This window comes from Globicephala melas, chromosome 6 (genome assembly GCF_963455315.2).
Source record: "Globicephala melas chromosome 6, mGloMel1.2, whole genome shotgun sequence".
Classification (NCBI taxonomy): domain Eukaryota; kingdom Metazoa; phylum Chordata; class Mammalia; order Artiodactyla; family Delphinidae; genus Globicephala; species Globicephala melas.
This window is the reverse complement of record NC_083319.1, coordinates 113,607,366-113,620,034: the sequence shown is the minus strand read 5'-3', so window position 1 is coordinate 113,620,034 and position 12,669 is coordinate 113,607,366. Positions and strand designations below refer to the sequence as shown.

The 12,669-nt window shown below is 46.9% G+C and overlaps 1 protein-coding gene across 3 annotated transcripts in view; it reads left to right on the top strand.

Moving 5' to 3' along the window:
* PALLD (palladin, cytoskeletal associated protein) overlaps positions 1-12,669 on the top strand; it is a 389,315-nt gene that overhangs the window by 171,330 nt on the left and 205,316 nt on the right. For all 3 annotated transcript variants that reach the window (XM_070045831.1, XM_060301374.2, XM_060301375.2), the window contains exons 6-7: positions 3,915-4,056; positions 4,656-4,679. In XM_070045831.1, the coding sequence (XP_069901932.1) occupies positions 3,915-4,056; positions 4,656-4,679 (166 nt within the window). The remainder of the gene's footprint in view (positions 1-3,914; positions 4,057-4,655; positions 4,680-12,669) is intronic.

Sequence of the window (12,669 nt, the reverse complement as noted above, 5' to 3'; positions counted from 1 at the left end):
GAGGTGGCCCTGCTCACGTTGGACCTGACAGAGCTCAGAATAGACTGGGAAACAGTACGAGAAACAACACAAAATGCTGTGTAGGGAACTGGGAGAACCGGCAAGTTTTATAGACTTTTTTTTTAAAAACTGATTAATTTTCAGTTTGTCCAAGTTGGTGTTTTGTGTTGCCAAGCTGATGACGTGCATTTCGTTGGTCAACAGTTCATCTCAGAAATGGTCCCATGTAATATTTCTTCTCTGTTTCCTACCCCACTTTTTGAGAAAGTTATAAACTTTATTTTTTTTATTGGAGTGTAGTTGATTTACAGTGTTGTGTTAGTTTTAGGTGTACAGCAAAGTGATTCTGTTATACATAGACTTTTTTTCAGATTCTTTTCCCTTATATTATTACAAAGTATTGAGTATAGTTCACTGTGTCATATAGTAGGTCCTTGTTGTCTATCTCTTACACATTGTAGTGTGTTCATGTCAATCCCAAACTCCTAATTTACCCCCCTCCTTTCCCCTTTGGTAATCATGAGTTTTCTATGTCTGTGGGTCTGTTTCTGTTTCGTATATAAGTTCATCGTGTCATTTTTTTTTTATTTGAAAGACATTTTAAAAGGCACAAGTAAAGGGAGAGGCGCACCGTGCCTGTGCACCAGTACACTGTCAGAAGTCATGACCCTAGACCAGTCTCTAAATTCAATGCAAATCTAGCTCAAATTCCAACAGGTTCCTTGTTTTTATTTGTGTTTGATGTTGAACTTGGCTGTTTGATTCTAAATATTTTGTGGAAGAAAAAGCGGCTCAGAGCAGCCAGGGCCCTCCTGCACAAGCAGGAGGAAATGGTGTTAGGGATCTGAGATGTCAAGACTTCCCAAGGCCAGAGCATCAGGAGAGCAGTGCTGGCTCAAGGCTGGACAAACGGACGAACGAGGCCCAGAGAGCGCCCACAGGACACCCCAGGAACCCACGGTCACTGGGCAGGGTGGGTTCTTCAGCAGAGGTGGGCCCCGACCTCAAACTTTTCACAAAAATCAATTCCAAGTAACTAAAGACAGATGTGAAAGCAGTTTCTATAAACCCATCATCTAAAAGCTATAAATCTGCAAGGAGCGAAGAAGAGCATCTGAATAGTCTTCATGTAGGGAATGATTTCTCTTTCCTAAGCCAGCCTGCATCCAGCTTGCTTAAAGACCTTTTCATAAATAGGGTATTGACCGGAGGATGCAACAAATGATAATTGTTGACAGCAACATTGAAGTCGCCTCCCAGGATAAAATACCCAAAAAGAAAGAAAACAAGGCATGTCAAACCTGCCAACAACCGTGTTGGTGTAACAGCCCACGAGGTCGTCCATCCTTTGGTGCTTAGAGCAGGAGTTGTTTACGGAGGGGTGGGCACGGCACGTTTACCTGTAGTTTAAGAGTTTTTCTCAAGCAGCCTCATGAAACTGGCTGGGAAATCTGTGTTACCTGCCACACTATTGCTGGGGACACAGTTGATTTTGGAGCCAGGGCCCCGTGATCAAGCGTGTCCTGGTGGCACCAGGGAGGGGAGAGGCCCCGAGAGTTTCCTTTCCTCCCTCAGGGCCGCGGAATTCCTCCAGGGCCATGAGAGACCCTCAGTTCCAGGCACACACCCTGTTCCTTTCCCCTGCAGTGCAGTCCAGCTCCTGAGACAGAGGTTCCAGCAGCAGTGTCCCCCCTTCCCCAGAGAAAACCAGGAAGCGTTCTCTGAGCTTAATAGAAAGAAAAGCAAACCAGAATTCAGCATTTTTACAAAGCTTGAGTTTTTAAGTCGCAAACTGTTGAGTGGCCGGAGCTCAGGGCCGTGTCCCCGTGCCTGCAGCTCCATGTCCTGGGTCTGGACAGTGGATGTCTCCCCGTTCTGCATGGTCTTCTTCTTCCTCACTGGCACCTGCGCCCTTTCCCTGTGGGCGGCGCCTCTCCCTGCTCTGCACTGTCCTTTGGGGGCCTGGGCTCTGGCTCCGGAGGGGATGGTGGTGACAGGGGGTGGCCTGGGCTTTGCAGGTCCACTGGCGCCTCCATCCGTGCTCTCCCACGTCGCTGGGAAAGGTTCCCCGGGGCTGAGCCGGAGCCGCGGAGCTGGCGGGGACAGCGGGGCTGTGAGTCACAGGGACACACATGGGGCCAGGAGAGCGGCCTGCCCCGTGTGGCGTTTCTCCCCAGAGCGGTGGACCCTCCAAGGAATCTCAGTACCAGGTGGACCTGACAACGAGAAATGCTCTTCTGTGGACCCTGAAACACCCAGGGGTCCCAGAGTCTGCCGAGTGGACGACCCTGACTGCCAAGGTCAGCCTCTGAAGGTGACTCTTGGCCTCCCTTGGGGTCCTCACTGTGGTTCCTACGAGCGAACCGTGTTTACGGTGGCTTCTGTCAAGAGAAGCAGCTCACTCTGGGAGGGGCCAGGTGGCACCCCTGGGCTAACTGCAGAGGTTTGACCGCATAAAGTCTTCGGCATCTTCCCATTTACCACCTGTGTGATTTTCCAGTGTTTGAACTAAGTGCATAATCCTAGGAGCAAACAGTCCCCCTGTGGTGTCTGAAGGCTCACACATGAAGAATATTTGTGCAGCATCTGTAACGTGCTGTGAACACTTCCTGGACAAGCCGGGGGCGTGGATTCGTCCGTCCACACAAGCTGGACCCCGTGGGCCATATCTTCCCTGCTGATCTGCTAAATTAGCGCTTTCTTGACCGATCAGAAAGTGAAAGTCAATTTAAAACCAGAGATTTTCCTACAGTTAAAAATAAGGGTGGAGTGAGAATGCACTCAGAAGTAGGTAATAATCTTCACCGTTCCATTTAAAAAAAAACCAAAAAAAAGACCTTAGCCACCAAAATTCTCATGAAATGCCTTCCCAGACTTCGCAGTAGACTTTTATGGTCCTGCCCGCATCATGGACTTTGAGGATTCCCACGGGGCCGGGGCACACACACTGCAGGCCAGTTGCTGCAGGGTCTGTTGTTCCCAGCACACCATTGGCTGGCTCTTCAGAAAAATGTAAAAAGCAAAAACAGAAATAGAAGGAAAAAAAAAACAACTTCCTGATGTGAATTTGTTTGCTTTGGGTCTCTGCATAGGTGGATTACTTGATAATATTTGACATCTTTTAAGAGTTCTTCGTGTCCTTTATCAGATGCAGTACTCTGTAGTCAGAAGGGTAGACAGCCAGAAAGTTTCAGTGGGCCCGTGGCTAAGCAATTGCAGAGGGGAAGGGCAGAGTGCTGACACCTGGAAGGGGCCGGTTATTCCTTTGGTATTTAATAGCCAGTTTACAAGCTTCACGTCTTTGCATCTGTGAAGCCAAACGCATTTCTGGTCTGTTGGGTTGTAAACATTTATTGGGCTGGAGTTGGAGTAGGTGGCACCAGGGTGACAGCAGGGGAAGAGGCAAGGAAGGTCAGGCGGGGGAAGTGCTCCTGTCTTCTTATTTCACTCAGAATCTCCAAATGAGAAAATGCCAACCCTCATCCTGGTAAAGCGGACCCAGGAAGCTGGCGGGCAGAGGTGGCGCCCCGTGACAAGCTCAGAGCTTGGGAGACAAGTGGGGTCTCCTTGCCTTCCTGTCTGGGTCTCTCAGGAATCTATACTCAGATGGAGTGCGATTCTTTAAAGACGTTTGCATTCCACCAGCTCACTCTTCAGTGTAGATAAAGGTACCCGTTACCATAAAATTCCATGAATACTAGAGCCGTACCTTTGCTGGGTGGGCCCAGCGTTTCTGCCGGCCCCATGGGAAGCCTTACTCACTTCATTACATGCAGTTAAAGGTGTTTCTCCTGACCTGGTTTTATGATGCAAAGCCTGCGTTTGCTTCTCTAAGGTTGGGAAGTGTTGCTCTCTGTTGTGAAGCTGGGTGAGACCACACCAAGGCCTGACGTGCACGGATCCTTGCATTTCAGGAGCTGCAAAGCATCTCAGCCTCCAAGGGACAGGCAGCCGTGCTGGAGTGCCGGGTCCGAGGCACGCCCCCGCTGCAGGTCCAGTGGTTCCGACAAGGCAGTGAAATCCAGGACTCTCCAGACTTCCGGATCCTACAGAAAAGTAAGGAGAGGGGCCTGTCCCACCACCCCCAGGTCTGACCAAGGCCTCTTGTCCAGCTCCAGGAGAACCGGGAAGGGCTTAGTCACGCAATCCATGCAATCCATGAGATGCATGGATTTCTTCCTTCCTCCCTCCCTCCCTCCCTCCCTTCCTTCCTTCCTTCCTTTCTTTGCGTTTTATTTGTTTTAATATTTAATTTTTACTTTATATTGGAAGATAGTTGATTTACAGTTTTGTGTTAGTTTCAGGTGTACAGCAAGGTGATTCAGTTGTATGTATACATATAGTCATTCTTTTTCAGAGTCTTTTCCCATGTAGAATATTACAGAATATTGAGTAGAGTTTCCTGTGCCATACAGTAGGTCCTTGTTGATTATCTATTTTATATACTGTAGTGTGAGATACATAGATTTCTGTTCTCCTAGTGTGGAAGACGTGCAGGGTGCAGCACATTAAAGCCACCCTGATGGAGTTTGTCTTCACCATTTCTGCAGACATGTCGTAGACAGGGTCACAGAAAAAGATGGGTAGGTTTAGTATGAACGGAAGCCCAGTCTAATGCTCTGTTTTGATTTCTTTTTTTCTCATGTGGGAAACAGAACCTCGATCCACAGCTGAACCTGGTAAGAAGCTTTTTCTTTTTGGGAATGTATCTCTTTGGTTTCAATAGCTCTTTGTTTCCGTTTTGAAGCCATAAGCAGAACAGTGTTTTTGCAGTTCCCTGGAAATGTGAAACCCCCTTACAGACAATATCTTCTTTATCGTGGGGTCTGCACGCTGCGTTTTACATCAGGTTCTTTATTAGGGAAACATGAAGTTCCATTCAGACAAGAAGGTCAGGCTCAGTGACTGAAGGCTTTTAAAACTGTAGTCTGTTATACTCAGAAAGCAAGCTGAGCTCAGGATGAAAAAATATCCTGTTAAGATTCCAGGAGAAAAGAGTGATCTGCGGCATATTTCTGCTGACCAAAAGCCACCAACAGCTAGACCCCAGCCTGGAAATGCACCTCACGGGAAAGCAGCCCGAGGATGTCAGCAGAGTGACCACCGGGCGTCTCTCATTTATGTGCCCTGACCCATGAGCGCTTCCTATGCTGCACCAGGAGGAAAGGCATCTTGCCCTGGAATTGCACATGCCTGGGCCTCGTCAGAGCTGTGTGGTCCAGAAGCCCAGGTGTCCTCCCCTCCCGCCTTGCACTTCTTGTCTTTTTATGGCTCCTCATAGACAAAAACAATGTTTATAAGAGAAGCAGAAATTTTTGTCCGGGTGTTTCACAGTACATCCACCTCGAAGACTACTTTCTTAGTATCTTTCACATCAGCAAAGTCACCAGTTTCACTCCCTTCTTGCCAAAGGGTGGAAAATGTGTGTCTCTGCTTCAGCATCACGCAGACCCGGCTGCACATCTCTTGGGAGCCAGACCCGGCTTGGCCTTTCTCGGGGATCGAGGTGGCTCCTGGTCAGAGAGACCGAGGTCAGTCCTGAGCCTCTCACATCCGTGCACCGGGGCCTGGAAAGCACAGTGTGAGCCTGTTAGGGTCCAAAGCGGAAGGGATGCTGAGTGTCATCCTGAGGGAAAAACTGGAATTGATCTGATGCCTTCTTTTTTTAAATTAATTAATTAATTTTTATTGGATTATGTAGTTAATTTACAGTGTTGTGTAGTTTCAGGTGTACAGCACAGTGAATCAGTTATACACATATATATATCTCCACTCTTTTTTAGGTTCTTTTCCCATATAAGTCATTACAGAGTATTGAGTAGAGTTCCCTGTGCTGTACAGTAGGGCCTTATTATCTATTATATATATACAGTAGTGTGTATATGTTGATCCCAGTCTCCCAATTTATCCCTTCCCTCCCCTTCCCCCTGGTAACCATAAGTTTGTTTTCTGTCTGTGACTCTACTTCTGTTTTGTAAATAAGTTCATTTGGACCATGTTTTTAGATTCCATATATAAGTAACATCATATGATATTTGTTTTTTTCTGACACTTCACTCAGTATGACAATCTCTAGGTCCATCCATGTTGCTGCAAATGACATTATTGTGTTCTTTTTTATGGGTGAGTTATATTCCATTGTATATAGGTACCACATCTTCTTTATCCACTCATCTGTCGATGGACATTTAGGTTGCTTCCATGTCCTGGCTATTGTGAATAGTGCTGCAGTGAACATTGGGGTCCATGTCTCTTTTTGAATTACGGTTTTCTCTGGATATATGCCCATGACTGGAATTGCTGGATCATATGGTAACTCTATTTTTAGTTTTTTAAGGAACCTCCACACTGTTCTCCATAGTGGCTGTACCAGTTTACATTCCCGCCAATAATGTAGGAGGGTTCCCTTTTCTCCACACCCTCTCCAGAATTTATTGTTTGTGAGTTTTTGATGTTGGCCATTCTGACCAGTGTGAGGTGATACCTCATTGTGGTTTTGATTTGCGTTTCTCTAATGATTAGTGATGTCGAGCATCTTTTCATGTGCGTATTGGCCATCCGTGTGTTATCTTTGGAGAAGGGTCTATTTAGATCTTCCTCCCATGTTTTGATCGGGTTGTTTGGTTTTTTTTCTATTGAGCTGCATGAGGTGCTTGTATATTTTGGAGACTAATCCCTTGTCGTTCGCTTCATTTGCAAATATTTTCTCCCACTCCGTGGGCTGTCTTTTCGTTTTGTTTATGGTTTCCTTTGCTGTGCAGAAGCTAATTGGATACCTTCTTGTTGTGAGTTACATACACCCAGACCCCACCGCCCACCTGTACGGTCCCCACGTCAGTTACTGTGGTCACTTCTCAAACTGTGGAAACAACACAACTGCATGTTTTGCTGTGACATGGCTTTGTGTAAAATTGCACAGTGCTGTTCCCTGATACAGGGGACTTCTGAGACTCAATCTCCTTCATGACCTGATGTGGAAATCCTATAGGGGGTTAAGGCATATCTTTTACATTGCTGTTTTAAATAGACTAGGCAGACATGGATAGATAGATAGATAGATAGATAGATAGATAGATAGATGAATGGATAGATGGATAGATAGATAGGTAGATATAAAAGTAGGAACCAAATATCTCCTTTATCCACAAGAAAGTTTGTGTGAACAAATCTATGGAGTAGGTTCTCTCTTCTGATGCTATATGTACAATAATACTAAAATCTTGGGCCAAAAATTCTGAAGGCATTCCTGGTGGAATGGATTAAGACTGCTTTGGTCTTGCATTTTGGATTCTGTTTGAGTTCATGCCACTCTTCTTTCATCCTGTTTTATCCAGTGTCATCACCCACACAGGTGATATGACTTATTAAATGTCTCCTGTGATCTGTGTTGGAAAATCATAAACTAAGCATCATCTGAAAATTTAAAACACTGGGGAGAAACTGCATAGTTTAGTTTCTGAGTATGTGTGTGTTTGAAAATTGAAAGCTCTCAACACACCAACTAAGAAGGAGTATTTGGGTGAGGAGGGAAGAGAGAAACTCCTTCAGCCCCTCCACCACCCCTCAGACCCCATACACGCCTGTCTCAGTCGTGTTTGCTGTTTTGCTTCTAGAATATAGTTTTTGTTGTTGTTGTTGTTGTTGTTGTTTTTTGCGGTACGTGGGCCTCTCACTGTTGTGGCCTCTCCCATGGCGGAGCACAGGCTCTGGACACGCAGGCTCAGCGGCCATGGCTCATGGGCCCAGCCGCTCCGCGGCACGTGGGATCCTCCCGGACCGGGGCATGAACCCGCGTCCCCTGCATCGGCAGGTGGACTCCCAACCATTGCACCACCAGGGAAGCCATAGAATATAGTTTTGATCATGAATTATTTAGTGAAACCAGTCCTCAGCATCATCATGGGGTAGTCTGACCTCTAGAATGTTCTTAAATGCCTTTTGGTTTAATGTGGCAAAATCATGCCAAGAAGAGCGGGAGACGGAAGGTCTTCCTCGTAAACTGCATGTCCTAGCAGCGTAAGAAAAAGTCTGCCTTCGCTGTGTTCGCTGAAGTTTCCTATTTTTCTTTTCCCTTTGGTTCGATCTGGAAGCATTTAAGAAAACAGACTCCTCCGTTCAAACCACAGTAATAGCGCTTGCTGAAGACAGATAATTCTTGATAGAGCGATATTTCAAGCAAATCTGTCAATCCAAGGCAAACACGTACATAGTCAGGAGGTATGAAAAACAAGACACCACTAGTCTTCCTCGACCTCTGATAATTCCTCCACAATTATATTCTCCACGACATGGTTGGAATTGCTTCCTTTTTTTCATACAGGACCATTAAAACACTCTGCCTCAGAGAAATTCCCTGGTGGTCCAGGGAGTCGGCACTTCCACTGCCGTGGTCCGGGTTTGATCCCTGGTCAGGGAACTAAAATACTGCAAGCTGAGATGCGTGGCCAAAAAACAAAAAAAATACCCTTCCTCAGAAATCTACACTTGACACGGAGAATGAAATAAAACCCACACGCATGAACGACTGTTCAAGTGACTGCTCACATGAGTCGTGATGAGTTAGAACTTTAGAACAAGCACACACTGACACGTTTGTAGTTAAACAATGTCCTGACTTGCCTGACAGAACCAGGTATGATTACGATCCCTTTACTGCTAGGCGAATGTTTTCTAACATTGACTTGAAGTTGACCATTGATGCTTCCAGGGGAAAAAAACAGAACATGTATTGACTCTTTCACTGTCCTTAAATGACCTGATGAGCTATTGCATCCAATACACAGACCTCTCAACTACTCAACCTTAGAGAATGTACGTAGGAACTGGCTTCCCTTGTGGCTGTTTTTTAGCCACTGTTAAATGGAGAGGAGGAAAATTGACATGACTGCGATACATCTGAGGCACGAGATGAATTTTACAGAACTAGGTCGGAGATGTTCTCCAAATGCTAAAATATAAGTAGCCTTTGAAATTCAGAACATACCTGAGCATTCTGGTTTTCCTGCCCTCTCTCCCCTTCCTGACATGATCACTGTTGCTCTCTCCCTGCTGGCTGGCCTCCCTCCCTCCCTCGCTTTCTTTCCCATATCCCCCCTCATTTATTTATATATCTCTTTTTTTCTTCTCTTCACTCTCCTTCTTTTTTCTTATTCATGGGCAAGATATTTTAAAGCCCTAGAAATGAAACTGAAATGCACTAGTGCCTGGTCACAGCCCCCGTAGGGATTAGATGTTTAGATAAGGAAGGAAACAGCCCATTCCCTGCGATGCATTTGTGCAACGGAAACAGGTTTTTCTTGTCACTCCTCTGCTGGGTCTGTCTGATGTGTTTTCCACTCCTCTCTTGTCTAGACAGAAGTCAGCTTGCATCACCCATCTTCTCAGACAGCTTTGTGAGTCCATAGCAGTCGGCTTACTCAGAACCCACATGTGTCTGTCATGGTACCTGCTCTGGCCTCCTTCGTTGACGTTCCAACTTTACCCTGATTGCATCCTTCAAAGACCAGTGGGGGGGGGGGCGGGCAGGGCCACAGAAGACTCCTTCGACAGCTGTCCGCGCTCAGGTCCTGACTCATACGTCTGCAAACAGCCACAAACTGTATCGCGTTACTTCTAGAGCACTATCTCATGACATGCAAAATCGAAACTCCAAAAACCAACGTGTCTTACTGGTTGGGGAACGGTGCACATAAAAGTGCGGTGCCCTGACTTTCAGTGTGCCTCCAGGGCCACCCGCCCTCCTAGATCTTGGAGAGTGGAATCTGTGCTTTGGTCCCGTGAGTCACGATGTGAAGGAAATTATAGTTTAAATGTACTGAGGTGCTGAGCAGTAGGAGGGCCACGGTGAGGATGTTTGAATGCGATTCCAGGTTAAGATTGGAGTAAGCAAAAGTGGGTTGGGTAAAGCCTGTGGTTCCCAAACCGTGTGGCAGGGCGCCCTGGGTGCCACACCATCCGGCAGAGGTGCTGGAGATGCTGGAGATTTTTGACAAACACAGTGACACTGGACATCTCATGGGGACGACTGCCGGCTTGAAACAGTTCCAACGTTACATCACCCTACATTCTCTGCTGTGACGTCATATCTTTGTGAAACTGAGTTTTTGGTGTGTGTGAGATAAAAAGCAAGTCCCACGTGAAAATCGGGTGGACTGTGAAAGCAGGCTGGCTGGGTCCCATCTGATTCCAGGAGGGATTGTGCCCTCCCAGCATATAAACACATCCATTAGTAAGTGATTGTGGTGATTTAAGAATAAAATATTGGTATTTTTCCTTCAATTTATATGTATTTTTTAAAACAATAACTAACTTGTTAAGACCTAAATATTATTACGTTCTTTAGAAAGAACTGCTTAACGAAGGAGGCTATTCAGTATGTCTTTAGGTTTTGGAGCACCGTAAAAAATGACTGAGACACTTAGGGTCTCGTGAACCTAGAAGGTTTGGTGAGAAATCTCTGGGGAGAGAGGGAAAGGCACCAAGACACCAAAGGGAAAACTGCGTGACTGTTGGAACCCTGAGATCTGCGTGCCTCTGCCCCGCCGCCCCAAACTGGCCTCTAGAAGGCCAGCCTGGTGGAGACCGAAGGGCTCATTTCTGGGTGATGGCAGCATCCCAAGAGAAAAAAATCCATCCATAGTGATGCGGGAGTTTCTCCAAGACAGAGGCCGTCTAGATTACACCCCGGGGAAGGCCAGGGCGAACGGCCGCTCTCTGCTGTCCAGATTCCCGTCAGCTCAGAGCCACGTCGGACAAGAAGAGATCAAAGGTGTCTGAAGAAACCTCCCTCTGGGATGATACAGGAGAGCACGAGCAACTCCCCAGAAAGCAGCTTGGAGGAAGCAGACTTGCAAAGAGAAGAAGATGTAAAAACAAAGCAGCGCTCTCGTCGGAGGGGTGAGAAAATCAGCGCATCCAAGAAGAAAAAATAACAGGTATGAGGGGGGAGGAGAGGAGGGACGTTCAGAACACAAGGCGTGCTTGCGATGAAAAAGCTGGTAGCAGAAATGAAAGTTAGGAAATGTCTCGCAAAGTAGGAGAAAAAGGCAGAGAAGGGATGTAGAGAGAAAAGGTACGGACATTAGATGGTAGACCCGCCCCGGTAGACTACATATTCATAAGTAGGATTCCAGGAGAAGAGGACAAAGGGGAGAGATTATCCATGCAATTTGTTTTTCATTCCCCACACGGAAGGATATCAGTTTCCAGATTGAAAGGACCCGCTGAGATCACAACGTATGAAAACACATTGACAGCGGTGTGCACCGCTGTGAAATTCACAACATCCAGGACGAGGCCATGATGCTCTCCGTGTCCGGGGAGGAAGCACCAGGTCACAGCAAACTAACAGTATCAGAGTGACCTAGGACTTCTCAGCAGGCTTCCTAGGCACACAGACAGCGAAGCAACGCCTTCCAGATTCTGGTGTAAAATGACCTCCAACTCCATAAGGAGATGTGGTCAAGATTTTTCAGAGTTGCAGGGTCTCAAGGATTTTCCTCCACAGCTTGTCTGTAGGGTGTGACCCCTGCAGCGAGAGAATTCACCGGCCAGAGCAAGATGTGAGGACAGGAGCATGACAGCAAATGCAGCCAGAGGCCGGGGTCCCCGGAAGGCACGGCTACACGTCGATGTGTGACAAGGACAGACACGGCAAGGCATTCATCCCTGAGAGCTCAGGGCCGCCGCCCATCTCCTGCCCTGACAACAGACGGTTGCGGGTGAGCTGACCCCAGGTCGCATCTCTGCTTGGCCCGGTCTGTCACTGCCTGCCGGGTCAGTTGGGAACACTGTTACCGCCCACGGAAGTGCTCTGATTTGACCCGGGGCTGAGATCTGGAAGTTGGCCATGTTGACCTTAAAAAGAGAGATTTCGGAGACACAGACACCACCAGTGATTCCTCCGGGCTGTCCAGTTCCTGCCCATGCTTAGCCCCTCCAGGTACCCACCGACCCACCCCCGGGAGCCCCAGATTTCCCAGGAAACCCCGTGGCCTTGCCTACCCCTTACCCCTGAGGGCTTTGGTAAATGTCTGGGGAAGTTGCACTTTTTTCTGACTTTTAACATCTTTATTGGAGTATAATTGCTTTACAATGGTGTGTTAGTTTCTGTTGTATAACAAAGTGAATCAGCTATATGCATACGTATATCCCCTCCCTCTTGCGTCTCCCTCCCACTCTCCCTAGCCCACCCCTCTAGGTGGTCACAAAGCACCGAGCTGATCTCCCTGTGCTACGCGGCTGCTTCCCACTAGCTATCCATTTTACATATGGTGGTGTATATATGTCAATGCTACTCTCTCACTTCATCCCAGCTTACCCTTCCCCCTCCCCGTGTCCTCAAGTCCATTCTCTACATCTGCGTCTTTATTCCTGTCCTGGCCCTAGGTTCTTCAGAACCATTTTTTTTTTCCTTTTTACATTCCATATGTATGTGTTAGCATACGGTATTTGTTTTTCTCTTTCTGACTTACTTCACTCTGTATGACAGACTCTAGGTCCGTCCACCTCATTACAAATAGCTCAATTTCGTTTCTTTTTATGGCTGAGTAATATTCCATTGTATATATGTGCCACATCTTCTTTATCCATTCATCTGTCGATGGACACTTAAGTTGCTTCCATGTCCTGGCTATTGTAAATAGAGCTGCAATGAACATTGAGGTGCAT